The following is a 21,975-nucleotide window of genomic DNA, read 5'->3' as shown; positions in this document are numbered from 1 at the left end:
ATCTCCAAGAAGATCTGCAAGTAAGGTAGCGTCGGTTCAACTCCCCAATGTCATCTGTAACTATTAGATTTGATTGGCCTTGTAAAGGAAATTTATTAAAGAGGCGCCTCGTACACTGAAACGGCAGGAGCGCCCCGTGTGAAAATCTAGACGAATGTCTTGTAACCCGGCGCATTTCCTAAATAGATGAAGGGATACCAACATTAATGAAGGTCAGAGTTAAATGAGCTGTAATAAAGGCTTGGCATCACCAAAACCCTCCTCTCCGACTAAGAGGTCGGACAGCAGGATTTTGAGGGGGTATTGTGGGGCCTAAGAAGTTGTGGCCCTGGCCCGTTTTTACATTGGGGCCCAAGACCCGAGCCGAGGAGGGGTATAGCCGAGGACGTGTAATAAAAGTCCAAGTAGTCCTGAGACATAACCGAAGGCAATTCTGTCCTCGGCATATCCGAGGTCCCCCTGAAAGAAAGGGCAAGAGCGGTATAGGAACAGTTTTGGGAAAAACCTAAAATATCTATGTTGATAGGGAAAGGGACGCTGGATAGTATAACGACCAAGGACAAAGGGAAAGCTGTCATTACTGCCATTGAATACTCTGCACCTGACAGAACCATGCTCTTCAACTTTTACAACCACCCCCAATCACTTTGGGTATGGGCTGATGGGATAAGTATCAGTCCTGGAAAGTCGATCCTACACGTGTACGTAGAATAAATGGTACATGTTAATATAAAAGGAGAAGCAAGCAATCCGGAGAAAGGGCTGGGGAAAAAGGCCAAGAACCAGAGCCTCCCAGACCGCCTTAAGGAGAAAGACTCCTCGAGCGAACACGGCCTAATTCTGTACGAATAAGACGACAAACCACCGTCCGGTGACTAAGGCCCAGCCTTTCAAACCCACGCTCTACAAATGATATTGTTTGGGCCCTCTTTACGTACGAGCCCAATATTATCTTGGGGTCGTTATGAATCGAGTCCCTACAGATAGGTTATTACTGATTGATATAAGTGAGCTAAAAAAAAAAAGATAGTAATATGTTCAAATTAAAACCAATAACTATTTTCAACTTATAATTTAGTGTAAAAATATTTTAAAAAATATTATAAATATAACATTCTTTTAATAATAATACAAATTTTTAGTATAAAATTATAAATAATCATTAATATATATATTAATAATATTATATACCATTGTATCTAGACATTACCTAGGTCTGACACTTGGGCTTTTTATTTATTTTTAATTTTTCTTTGTCATTTCCAAAGCTGAATAACGTTTGGCTTAATTGAAACCTAAAAGAGGACTACACTCTGCCCTCTCAAAACTAAAGTACTTAGTATTAAAAATATATATATATATATATATACTAGACTCTAAAAGAAGATAGTAGAAACTAAAAAATTAAAAGAGTAAAAAGAAGAAAAAGAGGGAGAAGAGAGAAAGAAGAAGAAGAAGAAGATGATGAAATGGAGAAGAGAAGAACAAGAATGGCAGCCAGCCACATGGTGGGGATCTCAGATTTATGGGTTTGTAGTGTTTTTTTTTTTTTTTTTTTTTAAGTCAAACTCTGACCCATTCTTAAAAACCAGAAATCAATTTCTATGTAAAGTTGATATTTTTGTGCATGTCTTAGTGAAACCTTGCTTGTATATTGTTCTGTTTATTTGATTTTTGTTGTCCAGCGATGATACCCATCATCAAGATCCTGACCATGACAGTTCAAATGATAGTAGCTATCACGAAGATGAAGAGTCACCTAATTCCTCTGAATCCTCCTTTAAACCAGAAGAATTAGAAGAGGCAAAAGCTGAAGCAAAATCCAATGAGTATTGTTACGATGATGCGCTCAATGAGTTCCTGGCTATGTCATCTCCATCTTCTGCTGAAACTGAATACCATCCTGAAGAACTTGACTCTTCACGTAAGCGCTCAATCAAAAAGGAAGCTATGGAGGACTCTGACTCCAACTCCGAAGACAATGGCAAGAATAAGAAGAAGAAAACGACAATGGTGTGGAGGGAAAACGACACGCTTAACCTTCTCCAATCCTTGTATAAATACGCTGAGAACAAGCGTGCTGATCCAGTTGCTGCAACTGCAGACATGAATAGTTTTTATAACTCATTCAAGAAAACTTTTCACTGCAAAGTTACGAGACTTCAGGTGGCTGATAAAGTGAGAAAACTGAAGAAAAAATTTAAGGATAATCTTGAAAAGAGAGGGAAAACTTTTTCTTTTTCCAACCTCCACGAGAAAAATTTGTATAAACTATCTAAAAGTATATGGGGATTGCGAAAGGATTCGCGTGAAACCAAATGCGTGGTTAATAAGAAGTTGAAGTTTGATTTTGAGGGTCATGGTATGGAGGCATTTGTGAAAAAGCGTGGACTGAGTTTGAGTAGCTTTAAAGACACTAAGAAAAAAACGTCTTTGAAGGAAAAGTGGAATGAGTTTAAATTTTCTGAATTGGAGACAACCCGCAGGCAGGCTGCATTCGAACGAGAGCTCTACGAATTGGCATTGGATGAATTGCCCTCGGGTTCTCTTTAATTAGTTCATGGCACTATGGAGGGAATGTTAATGTTTTGTGATCTTTTGATCTTCAACTTTGATGTTTTGTTGCTTTTTTGAACTGTATTTGATCAAATATATTAGCAATTGCACTTGATACGGTTGTTATTTAGTTCTGGACTAATTTAAACTTTTGTTATTTAGAGCTACTCTTGCATTGCAATCAGTGGTAGTCATATGTGCTAACTCCTACATGTGTTTATATGGAACTATATTATGCTTTTGCCATTACAAAGTGTTACTTGCATAGTAGACAATGGACAAATCAATTTGGATCAAAGAGACAAAATAAATTCTGATTTATTTAGGACTAGGGACTGAAATGAAGAGGCAGAGCTGATTGTTGTGGTATCTAGCTGTTTGTTATGGTGTCCTGCTTTATCCATTTGAGGCTCTTGCATAATGTTATCAGTTGGTGCTCATTGCAGTAAAATTATCAAATAACTTTTATAGCCTAGCCAACCAAAAAAAAAAAAACGTTTTTGTGTTGGGATTTTTCTGGATATATTTGGTTTAACAGTTTTATGTTGTAAATCATCATTTTATTAAAAGTTTTTAATTATAGAATTTGACTTTTTAATACTTTCACATACCAAAGTATCATGTGCTATGCTAATTATGACATGTTTGTTGTATTATTATGATATGGGAAGGGGCTTGCCTTGAAGATCCTCATGAATAATCTACTTTGGCCTGCTATACTCTTGCAAGTTGAAAAACAATTGGTTGACCAACCATTGCTGATGTTTGAAGGTAGAGTTGTGTGTTATGTTGGCCTACTTTATCAATTTGTTGGCCCTTTGATGCTCTTGCATGATGTTATCAGTTGGGGTTAATTACAGTAAAGATTTCAAGTAACTTCTATAGCCTGGCCAACTAAAAAGAGAGCTGCCAAAAAATTCTTGTGGCTCAAAATACCCTTAAATGGAAGTACACTTGAGCTTCAAGTTGCTATCCCAAAGGCAAGTTTTGTTCATAGCTTAAAAGAATTCTTTCTTTACATGGATTACCCTCTTGATGTTACCTCCTGTATTATGTTCCAAATATTTGGTTTTATAGTTATCTATTTCCATTATCTTGTGATTTAATTTTATTTAAAAAGGAAAAAAGAAAAGAAAAAAAAAACAGCAATTATCTACTTGGTCCTTGTGAGTAATTGGTTGAGCTGCAAATAATTGTAATTTATGTTGCTTGGTCCTTGTGACCAAGTGTTATGAAGTGTTGCCTAATTGCTGTGTTTGTGCAATTGATTGTGCACTCTTCATATTAGTTCAGTTATGTTGGAGGGTAAACTCGACACTTTTTTTGCTCTATTTATAGTGTTCACTACAATTTTCCATAGATGCATTCCACTTAAAATCAAATGGAAAGAAGAAAATTTGGGCCCTTTTTCCTAGAGAGGTCGCCTTCTTTTAGGGCCTATAAAAAAAAGGCATTTGATTATTATTTCCCTTCACTGCATCAACCCTTTTGAAATCTGAAAATTGATTCAATGATTTTTTTCAGTTGTAATGTTGAGGATCTTTGAGGCTATGATGAATTATGTTGATTTTGTTCAGTTTGGTTGATTAGAAAGCTGTGAAAATTTCTCTTTTTGGTTTTTTGATTTTGTACAGAGTCCGCCATAGCAGGCTGTAATAGTAAAATTAGGCACTTTTTAGTGGAGGGCTTTTTGTTGTTATATGAAACTTTCAGATCATTATTTTTTGTTTCATTTAAACAGTTTGATTTTAGAAATGAAATTATGTTAAGAACTCCTGGTGTGTGTGTGGCAAGTAAGCTCTCGTTGAGTATTATTGATTTCTTTCCTTATAATATTTGTTGTTGATGGATTATCTACTATCAATTGAAAATATTTAACAGTAATACTTCTTTTTTTAAGCTATCTACTTCATTTCTCATGTGGATTTTCCTTTTCTTTTCCATTTGTTTTCTTATCCTATATTTTTCATAGAAACTGGACAAGTGACAAAATTCTGGGGTTTTTGCTTTTATATGGTTTGTTTTCAGAACACATAAGGACAGCTCAAGCAAACTAGTTGTGTTTGGCTTTGCTGGCAATTCATTTCCTTTAAATATAATGCATTTTCCCCATGAAAATAGGAGGAGCTTATTGTGGGTTATGTTGTTTTGTATATGTGTTTTTTAAAGGCTCCAGTTGGACTTATTGTGGACTGTTAGAGATGACAAACTGCCTAAGTAGGGTTTTATTTTGATCATAGAAATTCCAGGAATTGGACAACGGAGTCACAAAATGAACCTTGCCGCTGACTTTGTTATTGTTTTTGCGGATGTCATTTGTTATGGACAGATAAATTTTTAGAGTTTCAAACTTTGCTGACAAGACCAAATCACCTAATCTGAATTCAAGATAGTGAGAAAAGTTATTGTTGTTGAGAAAACTTTTGAGCTGCATTCATACAAGAATTCCTGGCCAGGCAAAGCAGCTAAAGCTTTGCCATAGCAGTCCAAATTACTTTGGAATTAGGCATTTGAATGACAACTAGGAGAACAATGTGAAATCCACACTAGTGTAGAAACCGAAAGCAGAAATATACCTTTACTATCAATATTTTAAAATATAGTATTTTTCCCTTTATTTTTGGTTTGATTTAGTCTTCATTTATCATGGTTGAGGGATTACAAGTTCTTCTTGGATTTGATTGGTATGATTACGTTTTAAGTGTCAATTAACTTTAAAGTAAGTTATTTTCATTATGTTTAACGGTCTTTTAAATTTTTTGTATGCTTTAAATAACAAATATGAATATGTTTTAATTGTATTTAGTGGTGCTCTTATTTCTTATAACACTTTCATTTTTTTGGTTGTATGTGGGAAGGGCCTTGTCTTGAAGTCCATGTGTTGTGAATAATCTACTCTGGTCTGCTATACTTATGCAAGTTGAAAAAAGATTGGTTGACAAACCATTACTGATGAAGATGTTTGAAAATATCCCTGGTAGTGCCCTTGGTTGATGTCATAACTTATAAGGCTCATCAGAGCTTCTAACTTTGCCACCACCTCTTCTGATCTCGCCCAACCTGAGCTTGACTGTGTCGTTTTCATTTCCATTCTCAAAGGTGGGGTCCTTGACATTTTTACCTCAGTCCAATGTTTATAATTTTGCCTCTAAGTAGCCTTGCGTCTGTCTATATGCTAAAACTGGTTCATTCTAGTTTTGGTTCACATGCAAAAGGTTTTAATTTGCAGTAGCAGTTGCTTGAAGCAGGCTGCAAATTAAAGGCATATTCCTGAGCCTTACAATACATTATTTTGGGTGATACCCTTAGGATTGTTATCAGAATTTGCTGCTGGAAATCAAATGAGGAAATCTTACAGTTGTCCTTATCCCGCTTTTTAATTTGTGAGAAGCTAATTTTAATAAGCTGCATTTTTATTTTCCTTTCTTGTTTTGCTGTTGTCCGTTTGATTCTTTTGAAATGGTTACTTTAAGTAAACAGAAGCCTTTGTCTATGAAATAAGGAAGTTAGATGTGTTTGTAGACAACAAAAGTAAACCTAAAAATTACTACTTGGTTAGTAGTGGTACACTCGTGGTTGCTTCAAGGGTTTCTAAATCATGAGTGGGGCGCATCTCCAACCGATGTGGGACAAAGGTGTCAAGCCAAAATGGCTACAAGGCAAAGCCCTTGGCCTGAGGTGAAAGTCCTAGACTCCCATACTCGGGGCAGAGAAACAAAACCTTGCGGGTTTGACTCCCCAAAGAGGACAATAAGCTTGCGGGGTAAAATACCCCACAAAAAGGCGCTATGGGAGTCTAGGATTTTCACCTCAGGCCAAGGGCTTTGCCTTGTAGCCATTTTGGCTTGACACCTTTGTCCCACATCGGTTGGAGATGCGCTCCACTCATGGTTTATAAGCCCTTGGAGTGACCATGAGTGTACCACTACTCAGCACATTGTAGAGGTAAAGGCCCAAGAGCATACAATGGGCCTTGGGTCCTGTATGAAAATTCGACCACGTCCGAGGAGAAGGCGTGGGTGCCAAAAGGGCTCCCAGCCTAATTCTTATGGGCCTGAAGATGTTTAAAAGGCGGTCCGAGGAGAAATGTCTCCTCGAACGTACCAAATATGGCTCAAACATGCACTCTGCCTGTTAAAAGGATCCACCCCTACAAGCATTAGTAACAAGGATGAGTCCCACAAGCCCATAAGAAGGAAGAAAATGTAAGATGCCAGATCCACCCCTACAAGCATTAGTAACAAGGATGAGTCCCACAAGCCCATAAGAAGGAAGAAAGTGTAGGATGCCAAAGGAGAGGCTGTAGCTACCACATTAAATGCATGGCAGCTACTTTTCTGGTCACATTAATGTGGAGAGGACTTGTGAACAGTGTTGCCTTGGCTACCACAACTCACAGAAAGATGGGGGGGATGTCCGATAGGACAGGTACTCAAGTGAAGGTCCAGATGATCAACAAATGTAAGGCCCTGATGACTTCAAGAGGGCTATATAAGAGAGAGGAGTCCCCATGAAGTGAGGGACGGAGAAAAAATGAACTAAGAACAGAAGAACAGTGTTAGAACCATAGCTTTTGAGCAGGGACTGATATATATCCTCCACGTCTCCTCGGATTGAATATCTAATGGATGTGAAGGGGGGTTTTTCTTACTCTCAATTGTTGCATGGCCCAATTTTAGCTAGTATACACTTCGTTAAGGCCTAGTTCTGTAGCCCACTCTCTATAAATTCATTGTTTTAGGTTCCTTGGGCCAGAACCCCATACCTGTTGGGCTTGGGCCCTGAATCGTGACCCTACAATTATTATTATTATTATTATTTTACTTTCATTATTTTTTTCTGTAAGAACATAACATCATGTTCTTCATGTTCTTTCCAAATTCAAGAAATAAACCTAGCAACCAATCCAATCTCTAGCAAACCCAAATCTAAATCCAGCAAACAAATCTAATCTCCATCAAATCCAGAAAAACAAGAAATAAAACCCAGAATCAAGAGCAAACCTAGAACAAATGCAAACCTAGAACAGTGCAGGTGAACCCAGAACTATTCTTCATGTTCTATAGAAAAGAAGATGAAAACTTTCCTAAAAAATTAATCAAACCCATGAACCCAGAAAAATCAAACCCATGAAACCAGAAAAATCAAACTTCACGTTCTCACAGTCAAACCCACCAATCAGTTAACAAACCCACGCCCACAAAGTCACCAAACCCACTACCACCATCGTTAATAAAAAAAGAGAGAAAAATGACAGTTTCACAATTCTCAGCAACTTTTTCCATTGGATGATCAAAGGAGGTTCTAACCCGTGACAGAAACCTGAAACCCATCACAACTCCCACAGCCAGAAACCCATATCAAACTTGATGTCATACCACCCAAGCCCGTCGGAGGACCTCCATTTCGGGAGCCACCGCTGTGAAACCCACTACGTCAGTCCAAATAGCCATAGTTTCTTTTTTCTAATTCTACCAATCTTAGCCACGAAACCCACAGACAATTTTAGTCACCAAACCCACTACCACTAATCTCCTCTTTTAATTCTTATGGGCCGATCTTCTTCCCTCTTCTTTTTTTTCAGTCGTGGTTTGGGATATTTTTCAACCAACCCAATCTGAGAGCAAGTCGTCTTAGATCGAGAGAGATAGAGACTAAGAGAGACAAATGCCACACAAACACTCAAAACTAATTTGGGTTTTTTAGCACTATAAATACGCATCCTGATGTCGTTTGGGATATTTATTAATTTATTTTTGTTTTGATTTTACTTTTTTGGTTTATCTTAAAAGAAAGAAGAAGATGAAATAGATACAAACACAAAAACGCCAACATAGAGCGTGAATAGTGTTAATTTAGTGTTTGTTTCTTAAAAAAGTTCAAGAAAAATTGAAATAATTGCTTTAAAATTTTTTTCTCAATCTTTAAAACTATAAAGTTTTTTTTTTTTTTTTTTTTGAATTTTTTCAGTTTAAATTGAAATTTTTTTATTAGAAATTTAAAAAAAAAATTTAAATGCTGACTTGGCATTGAAAAAGCCAAATAATTTTTTTAATAATATTTTAATGCCATGTCAGTGTCACATCAACACCATGTCAACAACCAGGGTACTCCGTCTACCACGTAATAGGATTCCGTTACATGAATGACGACAGAGACTAAAATAGCTAGAAACGATTTTTTAAAAATAGGGATGACAATAAGAACGAAATCAATTTAGGGACCAAAATGCGAATTAGCCCAAAATGTAGGGATCAAAAGTGCATTTATACCTATATTAATTTGAAATACAATTTTAGAATTCAAATCGAATCAAATTAATTTCTAATTATAGTTTAATTTTGTGCTATGTATCCAATTTAATTTTTTAAATTTTGGTGTCAAGTTAACTCCATTCATAATACTCAATGTGGAAACCGAGATGAACATCTTATCATCACAATTGTTAATATTTCTGTGCATTATTACCCAATAATGGGGAATAAGGGATTTGAACCTAATTCTTTTTTAATACCCATCAAAATAATTTCAACTGAAACAAATGACGTTGGATTTAAACAAGTGAGATCTTGCAAAGAGCATCACACGAGCTTCAATTTAAGGGCACCGAGCAAGAAACTGTCAATTCATGCATTTACCTAAGAACATGAAGACTAGGATGAGACTGGGAAAAGATGTTAACCTCTTTAAAAATTCAAAACGAAGGCAATATAATTGCTACTCCCAACTTTGCATAGAAATAGCAGTGTGCTAGCATTAAAAGTACCCCCAAAATTCATTAAGTAACACAAGTGGAGTAGCAAGTGATACAAACATAGCCTTCTGCTTACAAAAATAAGGTTCCCAAAATTAGTAATATTACAAAAGTGGAACCTGTGAAGCATGCCTACCTTGTCTATGCATAAAACCCTTCAACTATCAGATCAGCCCTCTCTTTCTCTCTCTATCTTTGAGAAATCTCCAGTAATGATTTAGCATATGATCATTAGGCCTTACCTGGTCCCACTTTCCTGTACAAAATATTGCGTACGCATCAGCTGCATACCTAGCCCGAAGACAAAAAAGAATTCAGTTTCCATTAAGATATAATCAAACTTCTAGGTAGGATTCTTAACTAAAAGAAAAAGGATGAAAGTGTAGTCAATTTACTTGCCAACACCATGCAGCTGAGTCACATGGGTCCAGCTTTCCCCCATATACTCCCGAGACAAGCGTTGTATCATCGAAGCCCTCTTCTTTTGTAGACCTAGAGTTTTTATAATCTTTTCTATTTCCTCTTTGGCAACCTCAGTTGCTGTCTTTGCATCAGGACAAAGAGTAAAGAGATTCGATATAACCCTTCTAGCCTGTAAGGAGAAACATATGCATTTAAGCAATTCATTTATAACCAGGTGCTAAGAACAACTATCAATCTATACAAAATGTCAAGAGATCCATTAAGAGTGTGTTTGGAAAGTGATGAAACCTACAACTTATTAATGTTTTTAGCTTACTTTGCTACTATTCATGGATTCCATTGCACTTTTCGATACTATTAATAGGTCCCACTGTACCATTCAGCTTAGCTTTTAGCTTTTTTTTACAGTACTTTCAACAAAAAATTTTTAGTTTCAACTAAATAAGCTGTTCCCAAACGGACACTAAGACCCACACACACAGATACAAAGACCCCTTCTAAGAGAAACCATCAATTTGTAGAATATTTTCCATCATGTGAAGAGAAACATAAAAATCATTATAATATATTAAGAGACTTCCAAAAGATTTACTGGGTTGTTTAGCAAATATGCAAACACCAATGTTGTAACAATGTAATGTGCACCTTAGTTTGGGATGGTATAAACTAGGTAGCTTTCTCAAATTACACCCAAAACCAGACCAAGGATCCCGTGGGACTAAACCCAGCACCTGAGGCCAAGCCAAATTGAACAAACAAAAAAGGAAACTCATATTTGTTCATACAACTTTCTTTTTTACTTTTTAAACAAAATTAATGATTTTGTGATGTATTGTAACAAACAAAGGATCCAGACTATAGAATCAACAATTATGATAATTTGTAAAATGATAAAAACAGGCAGCTTAATTAAGAATGTTTAAAGCTCAAAATTCAATCAACCAAATCCAATGTGACCCAACTGAATCCAGATGAATGCTGCATCTACCAGTGCTCATAAGGGTGAAAGTGAAACATCTATATTTGCTATAACTAACAAAGCGTCCTTGATGTAGGACAAATTAGGGAATTTGTCTACATGTGTTTGTGGTAGGTTTAGGGTTAGGAAAGAAGAAGAATTAGAGAGAAATTAGGGTTATGCGCCCGTGAACAGTAACTTTAGAAAGAGAAGAAGAAAAGATAGAGAAGAGATAAGGAGAAATCAACAAAGGCCAATGTGCCTATTTCTCAAAACACTTCATTTTATTAATCAACTCATTCTACTTCCTTTGAATACATTGAGCACAGTATTATATATGACTCTTGTGCTAGTAGTAATATGAGTACCAAATTAACTAGTAAAAAATAAAACCTAATAATTAAACCAAAGCTCATAATAAAGACCCATAACTAAATAAGACTCATTAATAAAATAAAACCCATGTCCTATAACTATGGCCCACACTCAACAATTGTAAAATTACTTAAATACCAATAACCAAATAAAATATAAATATCTAATTAACTACCATAGACAATTATTCTTGGGCTTTGCCTTAGCCTTACGCTTCCAAAGAGAATATCATTTATATAACCATGCTATGATTGTGCCATCAGTCCTCCAACTGTGCAATTCTTCTGTTATTACAGCAACAACTACATCTTTCCCCATAAGACATGGAATAGTCAGAAGTGCAGTCACAATGTTGAGATTTTGTTTTTCAGTCACTAATCCACAAGCCTAATTCTATTCTTTATTTTCTAGTAATCCAAAAATCTATGCCATAAACCATGCCTAGATCCAGCTTTATGATTTGCTATCTTAATCTTTGTCAAGTTCTTCAGTCATCAACTGATATGGTCACAGACCTTTCTGCAACGAATGTTAGTGGACCCTTATTTACCATTGACAAATACACAAGCCTCCATAATCACAACACCATATTGGATTGTGATGCAAGACACAGTCTTAGAGATTTGCAAAGCCAGCAATATACACTAATAGATTCCAAAACAAATCATACATACAAATTAGGAAAACGAAGAACATAAACTGAAAGATATGGATAGGTGGGAAATGCATGGCAGTAAAAAATAACCAGTGCTTTTTCAGTGAAGATTCATACCTAGAAATAAGTCTCAACAAGGTGATTGACATTACTGCAAGGCAACCATAAAGAAAAAAAATATACAAAGTGTATAGTGTCTACAACCAACTACCAGGGCAGTAAAAAATAACACAAACAGGGCTTTCTCAACGAAGATTCATACCTAGAAATAAGTCTCAACATGGCAATTGACATTACTACAGGGCAACCATAAAGAAAAAATACACAAAGTGTCTAGTATCTACAACAAATTATGGCAACAACCTAAATGTCAAAAAGATGAATCGTAATTATTTTCTTTTTTTTATTGGTAAGTTAAACAGGCATCCAATGGCTCTTGAGCCACAGCCTCACCCTCTCTTTAGCACTCAAAAGGGGAAGAGGTGCTAATTAAGCTAGAGATCATTGGCAAACTGAAGACTCACAAATTAAAGAATAAAAGATGTTGATATTCCCAAAAAAGTAGTGAAGAATAATGCTCTATTTCCATGATAATAGTGATATAGCAGCTGAAGAAATAAGTGTATCAATTCATGATAATAGTAATCATGACAAAAGTACACACACTTTCAAAAATCCCCCCTCCCAAGGAATAGTAGTAGAAACTAGTTCGGTAACGCCCTTGGATATATTGTGCAGGAAAGAGCCAAGAAAATTATAAGTTAGCTTGTTGGATAACCTAGTCAACCATATTACCATTCGTGCCCTAATCCAGTTTTGTTGTCCCCAATAAAAGAGAAAGTAATTTGATCATACACTGTAAATTTGCTATAACGAAGTTATGATGTTTCCTACAAACTATGGAAAACTTATAACTAGTCAACTATTGCTTCAGGGAATAACACACTGATATATCTAAGAGGACCCAAAGGCTCATATTAAACAAACACTTGATTAGTAGAAATACCTGAAAACCAGATGTCCGATTTAGGAGCATACATATCACCAATACCCTCCAAGGATCATGGGCATGACGCTCTTGGAGTAGACCAGGTGTGGTGCGCGGAGGCTTCCACGTGTTATCTGGACTTTTTCTTCGGTATGCATCGTCTAGCTTCTCAGAAGAAGAAAGAACAGTCCTAATTGCAACAGGTTTTTTATATCCATTGCTACCTTCCAACAAACGGCCATCTTCATTTTCTTCTTCTTTGGATATCTTTTGGAAGTAGGGTGAGACCCTCACAGAAGTAGCATGAGTTCTTGCACAACGTCTTGGTGGTTTAATTTTTTTTGTACCATCACCATCATTTCTTACCACCTGTCCCGTTGACCTCCAGAAGTAAGGGGAGACCTTTCGAATTTCAACTTGAGCTATTGCTTGCTGTTTTTCATTTCTTCTCCTCCACTTGGAACGAGAAACCTTTCCAATTTCTAACCCATTTTGCGGCACTTGCTCTTCTTTCAAGTTTGTATGAATGCTTGGCAATATAACAGCCTCATTCTCAATCTTCCCAGCCAAGTTCCTGCTACCATCATCAGGTAGAACGGATGAATTGTTTGTCATCTCAAATGGGAAACTAAGTTTCTCGCTACATTTCTTCTCTTGCTCCTCATCATGCTGGCCATTCTTTCCGTTCTCTGTCATATCATGACTCCTGTAAGTGTATTGTGACAGAACATCCTCAAGCTTCAAATCCTCTTTTTGTAAACTTCCCTCAAATGGACTAGTCCTACGTTTTATTTTGTAATCTACCTCCATTTTTTGCTCTTCATCCGCCATCTCCCTCTCCTCATCTTTAACTACCATTTTGTGAAAATCCCGCGTGTAATGCCTGCTATCCTTTCTTCTCCCCTTGGCATTACCATCAAAAACTTCAGTTAAACCTACATCCTCATCTATTAAAACGGCTTTCTCAAACCCCAGTATCTCATTAGACTTGGTACACTCCTTGCTAATTCTATCATCCTTTCTCTTCCCCCTCTTCTTATCCTTCCTTGGGTCACCATCACCTCTACTATGCTTTGATATTACAGTGTTTTTGTTGGGAATGGTCTCCTCAACCTTGGGTCCTCCTTCATTTGCAAAGTAAGGGGAGACCTTTCGAATATCAACACGAGCTATTGCTTGCTGTTTTTCATTTCTTCTCCTGCGCTTGGAATGAGAAAGCTTTCCAATTTGTAACCCAGGTTGCTGCAATTGGTCTTCTTTCAAGTTAGCATAAATGCTTGGTAACATAACAGCCTCATTCTCAACCTCCGCAGCTAAGTTCCTGCCACCATCAACATCGTCATACTGGCCATCCTTTGTCTTGTAAGTGCATTGTGAGAGGAGATCTTCAAGCTTTAAAATCTCATTTTGTAAACTTCCATCCTCAAGTGGACTGGCTATTTGGTAATCGGACTCCATTTTATGATCTTCATATTCCAAACCCTGCTGCGTGTAACGCCGACTATCCTTTCGTCTCCCCTGGGCATTACCATCAAACCCCAGATCAATCTCATTCGACTTGTTGATGATTCTGGTGCTGGTGCTGGTGGTGGGTCGTTGTTGTTGCTTAGCAAAATAAGGAGAAAGCACCACAACCCTATTCTTACCTCCTCGTCTAGGTCTAGGTCTATGTCTAGCTCTATTATTCGATTTTCTTTTCTCAATAATAAACGACTCTTCTTCTACTTGTACACTCTTATTATTTGGAACATCAAGTTTATTGTTGATGATGATTTTCCTAGAAGAATAAACATTCTCATGAGTATGTAATTGAGATGCAGAGGAATCGAGAGAACTTACGGCGGAGGTTGTCATGATCATCGGAGACTGAGACTGAGACCAATACTTTTTCCTTTTCTTCATACCCAACGACGCCATCGCCGTTTCTTCTGTTTCCGACGACATAATCACATATGTTACTAAGCTCTTTGTCCTTTTTGCCTCTTCTTCTGTATCTTCCTCTTTTTCTTTTTTTTTCTTTCTTCTGGTTCTTGTGGTTTGTGAGTTGCAATTTTTATTCATTCCCGTCCTCAACTACGGCCCACTAGCAATAATTTAATTTCCGGCCCACTTTATTGTGGGCTGTTCATGTCAATGTATTGAGTTTGCAGGTTTGGATCCATTCAACTGGTTTGATCCATTTTTTACTGCATTTTTTTTTTTAATACACACACACACACACACACATATATATATATATATATATACACACACAAAGAGAGAGAGACTTGTACAGTACTTAGGTGCTATTATTTAGGTTTCTCTTTTAAAATTCTGCCATGTGAATTTTTTCTCATGAGATGAAAAATGTATTTTTTAATAAAGTAACTACATGGTTGAATTTTAGAAGGACTTAAAGATAAAGTACTTAAGGTACTGTACCTAAGTTTTGTACATATATATATAAATTGGGTTGAAGTTACATTTAGTGTAATTTTAAACAGTATTACACCACCCAATAACTTGTTATAAAATTCATATTTTGAAAATCCCACCATTGAATTATATGTTCTTAACAGTTATGTCAATTTTCATGTCAATTGGATGTTATTTACCATTCGATCCGTAAACTCATCTTTTATGTATTATTTTAAACTACAAAAACTTGAATTTAAAAAATTGTTTGATGACATGGCTATTAATCTTTGATTACCTTGAAATTTTGCAAACATGAAGAATATACAAAGATAATGTAATCTAACAGTAGATTTGTCAAAATTTGCATCCAATTCAAAAATATTGAATGGTGTAACATTACTTAGAGTTACATCAAGTGTAACTTGAACTCAACCCTATATATATATATAGAGAGAGAGAGAGAGAGAGATTCAAGTTACACATTTTTTAAACTATTGATTTCCATTAGATCTAATGGTTAAAAACACACTAGTGCCATGTCAAATTTAATATTATTAAGTCATTAAATTCTCTTCTAGAAATAAACAAAAGGTCATTAAACTCTTACCCTCCACCGTTGTGTTCTTCTTCTCTCTAATATGCCAGGACGCCCAAGAACTCCTCTAATGGAACCAAATAACTCGACAAGTGATAAGGCATTAGCATTTTTCATCTTTTCAATTAGATGTGAATGATATGCACTTGTGTAAATAGATTTCATGGGAATAGGAAACGATTGAATTAATTTGTTATTTGACAATTCTCCTGAAGCAAACAGATATGAGTAATAAATAACCTTCACTACATTAGCAGACTAACTGATTTATTAACTTTATTTTGTTGTAATGGGCTCATACTGTTTGTTGACTCTTTAGTATTCCTAATAGAGAAGTTATGCCCTTCACCCAAAATCCCCTATGAATATACTGTAGAGAAGATGTTGCAGTCTAGTGGTTGTTGCATGTTAGAGGATGTTAAATCTGGGATTTGGATAGCTGGTACTTCTAATAAGTCTTTTAAAAGGATCTTCTAAATGTTGCATGTTTTCAAATCTGCTGCTTGTACCACAAATAAAAGTACAATGTATCAATTCCCTTGTCGATTTATTTGGTTCATTGGAGGAGTTCATGTCGCAGATGAGAGAGAGAGGTAGAAGAAGAAGACAAGCTTCACTACATTAGCAGACTAACTGATTTATTAACTTTATTTTGTTGTGATGGGCTCATACTGTTTGTTGACTCTTTAGTATTCCTAATAGAGAAGTTATGCCCTCCACCCAAAATCCTCTATGAATATACTGTAGAGAAGATGTTGCCGTCTAGTGGTTGTTGCATGTTAGAGGATGTTAAATTTGGGATTTGGATAGCTGGTACTTCTAATAAGTCTTTTAAAAGGATCTTCTAAATGTTGCATGTTTTCAGATCTGCTGCTTGTACCACAATAAAAGTACAATGTATCAATTCCCTTGTCGATTTATTTGGTTCATTGGAGGAGTTCATGTCGCAAATGAGAGAGAGAGGTAGAAGAAGAAGACAATGTGGAAGGTGAAAGACTTTAATGACTTTTTGTTAATTTTTAGAAGAAAATTTAATGAGTTAATGATATTAAATTTGACATTACACTAGTGTGTTTTTAACCATTAGATCTAATGGAAATTAATGGTTTAAAAAATGTGTAACTTTTATAGAGTTACAGTAGGTGTAACTTGAACCTATCTCACACACACACACACACACACACACACACACACACACACACACACACACACACACACACATATATATATATATATATCATATACTATATATAATAGCAGAAGCCTTTTCCTGCAATTAAGGAGGTGCTGCCATGTAGGAAAAATGCCCATCTAAAATGTTGCCACGCTTGCAATTTAAAAGCGATAAATTATGTTGTTTCCGCAGTGACAAAACATTGTTTTAATAGTTTCCCAATTAAAACAAAAAAATTTGACTGGTTAAAATTAAATACGAGCGAAAGGTCCATAGAGGAATTGAGATACTGAGATAGAGAGAGACAGATATAGAGAAATAGAGAGACAAAGATAGAGAGAGACATAGATATAGTCCGTAAGGCGCACAAGAATTGAGATTGAGGGAGAGAAATCTAAGTGCCATCAACACGCACAAGAATTGAGATTGAGGAAGAGAAATCTAAGTGTCATCAACACCGTTACCATTAAATCGTTGGAAGTACCACCGGTAAAGTTTTTTTTTTCTTCTTCTTTCTTAGATCTGGGTAGAAGACAATATTAAAATTCCTTTAAACTTTAAAGTTTGATCAACCAGAAGACTTGCTTGCTATGTGGAGACTGAGGAAGAGAAAGAGATCAACGAAACTAAACACAAACCAGTGAAAAACAATTCCTTTCACTCCATCGTTTCAATTTCATCTTAATTGCTGCTCTAATCGTTCTTAATAGCCGAAACATTTGATTTTTTGTTGATCGTGCCTCATTGCGCCACATGGCTACATAAATTTGCGCCACGTTTACTTTTAAAATACTGAAACATTATGCCTATTCATTTGGTGGAATAAAAAGCAACATTTCAGTAATATTTTAACTTTTCAATTCCATTGTATTCTGTAACCTATATAGTAAGTTAGAGAAACAATATTCTATCTTTTTGGTAGTAGTTACAAAATAGCAACGTTCCAAGTAGGGTTTATAACATATCATTATAACCTTTCACGTTTTCACATGTTTCTCAAAAAAATACCAATACTCACGGTTTCACATAAGAAAAGATATATATTAAACAGAAAAACTGCCATTGATAAGCAAACATCCATATGGTGTAGATAGAGAAAGTAATAAGAATGTTCATCAAAAAGAGAAAGTAATAAGAATGAGAAATGAGCACTACAAGTTATGATAAAAACCTAAACCGACGAAGGTTACACCTAAGCCAATTTAGAAAACTTTCTTGAAGATCCTTTAAAGAAGGAGTAGAAGAAGAAGGAGGAGGAAGATGATATGACAGTCTCAACACTCGACTACAAGTTGTCTCTATTACCTTACGATTCAATTGCTTCATTCTCTGTCAGGTAGGCTTCTTTTCTTTTTCTTTTTTTTTTCCTTTTTTTTTCCCTTTTGATTGATTTCTCATATTCCCAAAAATCCCTCAACAAAGATCTCTAAGTAGAAACCAATGGCTGTCTAAAGTGGGTATGTGTTTCTTATTCAAATCTTGATTGTGGGAATCATTGTTGATTGAAGATTGGTAGTAAAGATTGGGTTTTCTAGGGTCGTTTATGAAAAAATTCAAATAGATTTTTTGATGTGTTTTGTTTGATTCTTTATTTTGTTTCATATGTGTTAAGTTTAGGAATTGTTATAGTTTCACTATTAATGCTTTGGGATGTCATATAAACTTCAATGTGATTATTTATTTATTTTTGGTATATGAATATTGATATTGGGGGAAAAATGTTTGACAATGAATAAGGAAGAACAAGGAATAGGTGATGTAAGAGTTGAGGCATTGCAATTTGCAAAGCCTGTTTATGGGCTTTTTCTTTTTTATTTACAAATAAATAAATAAATCGTTGCTATAGATCTTGGAGTGGCCAATGAAATAGGTACAATTTGAAAACATGGAATGATCTATGATATTTGACACATTTTGTTTACCAAAATGAAGCTTCAGCCAAGTATTACAAATATTTAAAGTGGTAAGAACTATAAGTGGAAGAAAATTTCAGCATTATGAAATAAAATGTATCAATGGAGACAAATTACTCATAAGAAATAGGAATAAAGGGTATAGATTAATGCTATGTGACATTGAGGCAAATCATTTGTGAAAAAATGACATTCATAAGAGCCATAGCTACTTTTAATGTTGCATTGTAAAGATATCATTGTTAGTTTTGAGTTTGAAAATTTTATTCTTAAAATTTGTTTTTACTATGTTTTAACTCAATTTTATTTTTACTGACATTCATTGTTTTTACTATATTTATGTACAGAATGTGAATTGTGACACTAGCAAGTAACATGATTTAGAGGCATTAAAATCAGAGATTATAGCAACATGACCAAGCCTCCTTTTTCCTCTCTATTCTTTTTTGTAGAATCTTGGGAAACATCATAGAAGATCAAATTCTACATGGGCTTTAAAGAAAGGTTAGCGATTTTTTTACTTTAATTTTGGGATTTTCCCCATACCTGATATCTTTATTTGTTAGTGGGAGTGAAGTTGTGGTTTTTAGGTCCAATTTGGCACTTTGGTTTACTAATATTTTTAAATTGTGTTCTTTTAATTCAAAACTTTTGAATAAGATTCTAAATATATAATAGATTTTGGGGTGTCAATGTTAGTTAGTTACTATTTTGTTATATTAGATGTTACCCATAAGATAATTTTACACAAGCTATGAGTTTTCCATCTTTGAAAGATTCAATCTTCATCAAAACATATAGAGGTTTAAAATTAAAATTTTATTTTAAATTTGGGGGTTTAATAGGATTTAGTTTTTGGTATTTTGATCGGTTGGTTTTGATTTAGGTGATTGGGTTAGATTTTCGTTTTAATTAAGGTTTTGATTTAGAACTATTCCTCTTCATGTACTATAATTTCAAAAGGTTGTTTATTAATTTGAATGAAATTGTTGCCTCTTTTTGGTTGTTTAATTGTTTTGATAATGATTAAGTTTGTTTCTTTGTTTGGTGTTTTTAGGTTAACAAAGCAGTTTATTTAGACTATTATCAGATCGACCTCAACCTTGGACTCATGATTTGAGCTTTTCACAAAGATAGTGCTCAGTGAAGGCATTACACGCTAAGTCGAAACATAATGATTTGATGGCCCCTGGTGAGTGCAAAAGTTTGAGTTTTTAAAATTTTTGAATTTTTTAATCACAAAGTCATTATCTTTTTCAATCATTTTTATTATTTTAATGATTTAATTTAAAAAATATTTCATTAAACAACTTCATTTTAATAAGTTGAGTATTTTTGGGGTTTTAGAAGGTGTAGAAGTGGTGGATAAAGTAGAGTAGCCTTAAGTTGCACATTGTTATGGTGGATATCAGACTATTGTCCTTATTAGTTTATGTAGTTCGATGATATGGTTCCTTATGCTATGAAGAGTGAAGGAGGTTGTGTATGGGCTTGCAAAAGATGGGGATGTACAAAGTGATTTCTTAGCTTAAGGTTTGTGTCGATGACTTGATATGAGAATAATTTGCGCTTGACATATTGTTCTTTGTAACATTTGCTTCTTTTGCTCTAAGTGAATGGACAGATGCCTAGGGTTGTATTTTAAAGTTTTATTATTCAAGATCCAAAAAATGGTGTCGATATTTTTCTCATGGAATTTTTTATAGATGTTGCATTTGTATTTTTTTAAAGGTTTTGATATCTGGGATTTGTATAAAAATTTTTGCTTGCTTTGTAGGTTTTGGTGTTGTTGGCATCCAAGCAGCTCATTGGGGAGAAGCTTGTGGAAGAGGAGGTTGAACAGAATGTCAAGCAGGAGGCCAAGAAGGAAAAATGCTTGGTAAGAAGTTTGTCATACTCGACTACATTTTTTAAGATCTACTGTTGCATTAAGGCTGCATCAATTAAGTGCTTCTGCATTTAGGGATACAATACTCATTAATGTACATCTACTGTAATAGTTAGCAAATAGTTGTTAGCAAATATTAAGGTAGTTAGCATTGTACTAAGATTACTATTTTTCCTTGATGTTCAATAAATAATATTGATACAAACAAATTTAATTCTGTGCAACACTTAAAGAAATGAAATCATTTTGAGTTCAAGCCTAAGGTAGACTTGGCCGTGTATGAAAATGGAGGAATGCCTTGATTTGGTTGGATGAAAGTTTTTGATTTAGCTGAGCGAATGTTTTTTTTTTTGTATTGCTAATTTATATTATTATTATTATTATTATTATTATTATTATTATTTTTCCATTTTAAATAGTAATATTGCTACAATAATTTGATGATTTGGGGAGAATCTTATATTGGGGACTATTTAGCTCTCAATAATTGAAATTACAGAAATGTTTAAACCTGAACATGTTAACATTTGATTTAAGAAAATCCCGTGCATCGCACAGGTTAGCGACTAGTAATAACTAATAGCCGAAATGTTTGACTTTTTGTTGACCTCTCCTCATTGCACCTCGTGGCTACACAAATTAATGCCACGTATACATTTTAAAACAACCAAAAAATTGTGCTTTTTGTTTAGTGGTTTATGCGAAATGTTTTACTCTTAAACAGTAGTTACAAAAATTAAAAAAAGAAAAACACTTTTTTAAAATCGTGACAAATCAACAAATAAGCCTTTTTTATTTTTTGAAAAACAACCAACAAATAACCCAAATCAAATATTTTATATTTTTAGCCTCACCCCCACACACATTCACCAAAATTTTACTCCCTATTAAAAAAAAAAAAAAAAACACCATTTCAGTGGGTAAGTTCTTTAATCGTCTCTTTATATATTCTCAACTTCACTTCAATTTTTCCACGGCCCATTTTTCCTCTGCGAGAAGAAACTTTGTGAAGCGAGATAGGACGTAGGATTGTCTCCACTAGCCTGCTGCTGTCACATAGCGAAACCGCTACAGTGAAATTGTCTTCTTTTGTTTTTCCCTTTCAGTCCACCGTCAAGCATAGAACCTCTACCCTTTACCCCTCTCAAACGCAAACCCAAGTTATTTCGTAGAGAGTTTGCAAGGGCATGACCATGGGTACTAATGTTTTCAATCTTCGACTTGGCCTCCATATCAGACCATTCTCTCTCGATTTTTCTTAGGTTTTCCTTTATTGGTGTTTTTTTTTTTTTGGCTTTA

At 35.0% G+C, this 21,975-nt stretch overlaps 1 protein-coding gene across 3 annotated transcripts; it reads right to left on the bottom strand.

Moving 5' to 3' along the window:
• Positions 1-9,284: 9,284 nt before the first annotated feature.
• On the bottom strand, positions 9,285-14,724 carry LOC126691948 (uncharacterized). 3 transcript variants are annotated; one of them, XM_050387298.1, is made up of 3 exons: positions 12,728-14,724; positions 9,706-9,902; positions 9,285-9,566 (listed from the first exon to the last, which is right to left on the bottom strand). In XM_050387298.1, the coding sequence occupies exons 1-3, from the start codon at positions 14,651-14,653 to the stop codon at positions 9,542-9,544; spliced, it is 2,148 nt and encodes a 715-aa protein (XP_050243255.1). In that variant the 5' UTR covers positions 14,654-14,724; the 3' UTR covers positions 9,285-9,541. The 3 variants fall into 3 exon arrangements, with proteins under 3 accessions (XP_050243255.1, XP_050243247.1, XP_050243241.1); XM_050387290.1 differs by having other exon boundaries at positions 9,285-9,601; positions 9,710-9,902; XM_050387284.1 differs by having other exon boundaries at positions 9,285-9,601; positions 12,728-14,721.
• Positions 14,725-21,975: the final 7,251 nt, after the last annotated feature.

The sequence above is a fragment of the Quercus robur genome, chromosome 1 (genome assembly GCF_932294415.1).
Source record: "Quercus robur chromosome 1, dhQueRobu3.1, whole genome shotgun sequence".
Classification (NCBI taxonomy): domain Eukaryota; kingdom Viridiplantae; phylum Streptophyta; class Magnoliopsida; order Fagales; family Fagaceae; genus Quercus; species Quercus robur.
The sequence above is the reverse complement of the archived record's forward strand: the minus strand, read 5'-3'. Positions and strand labels throughout refer to the sequence as shown.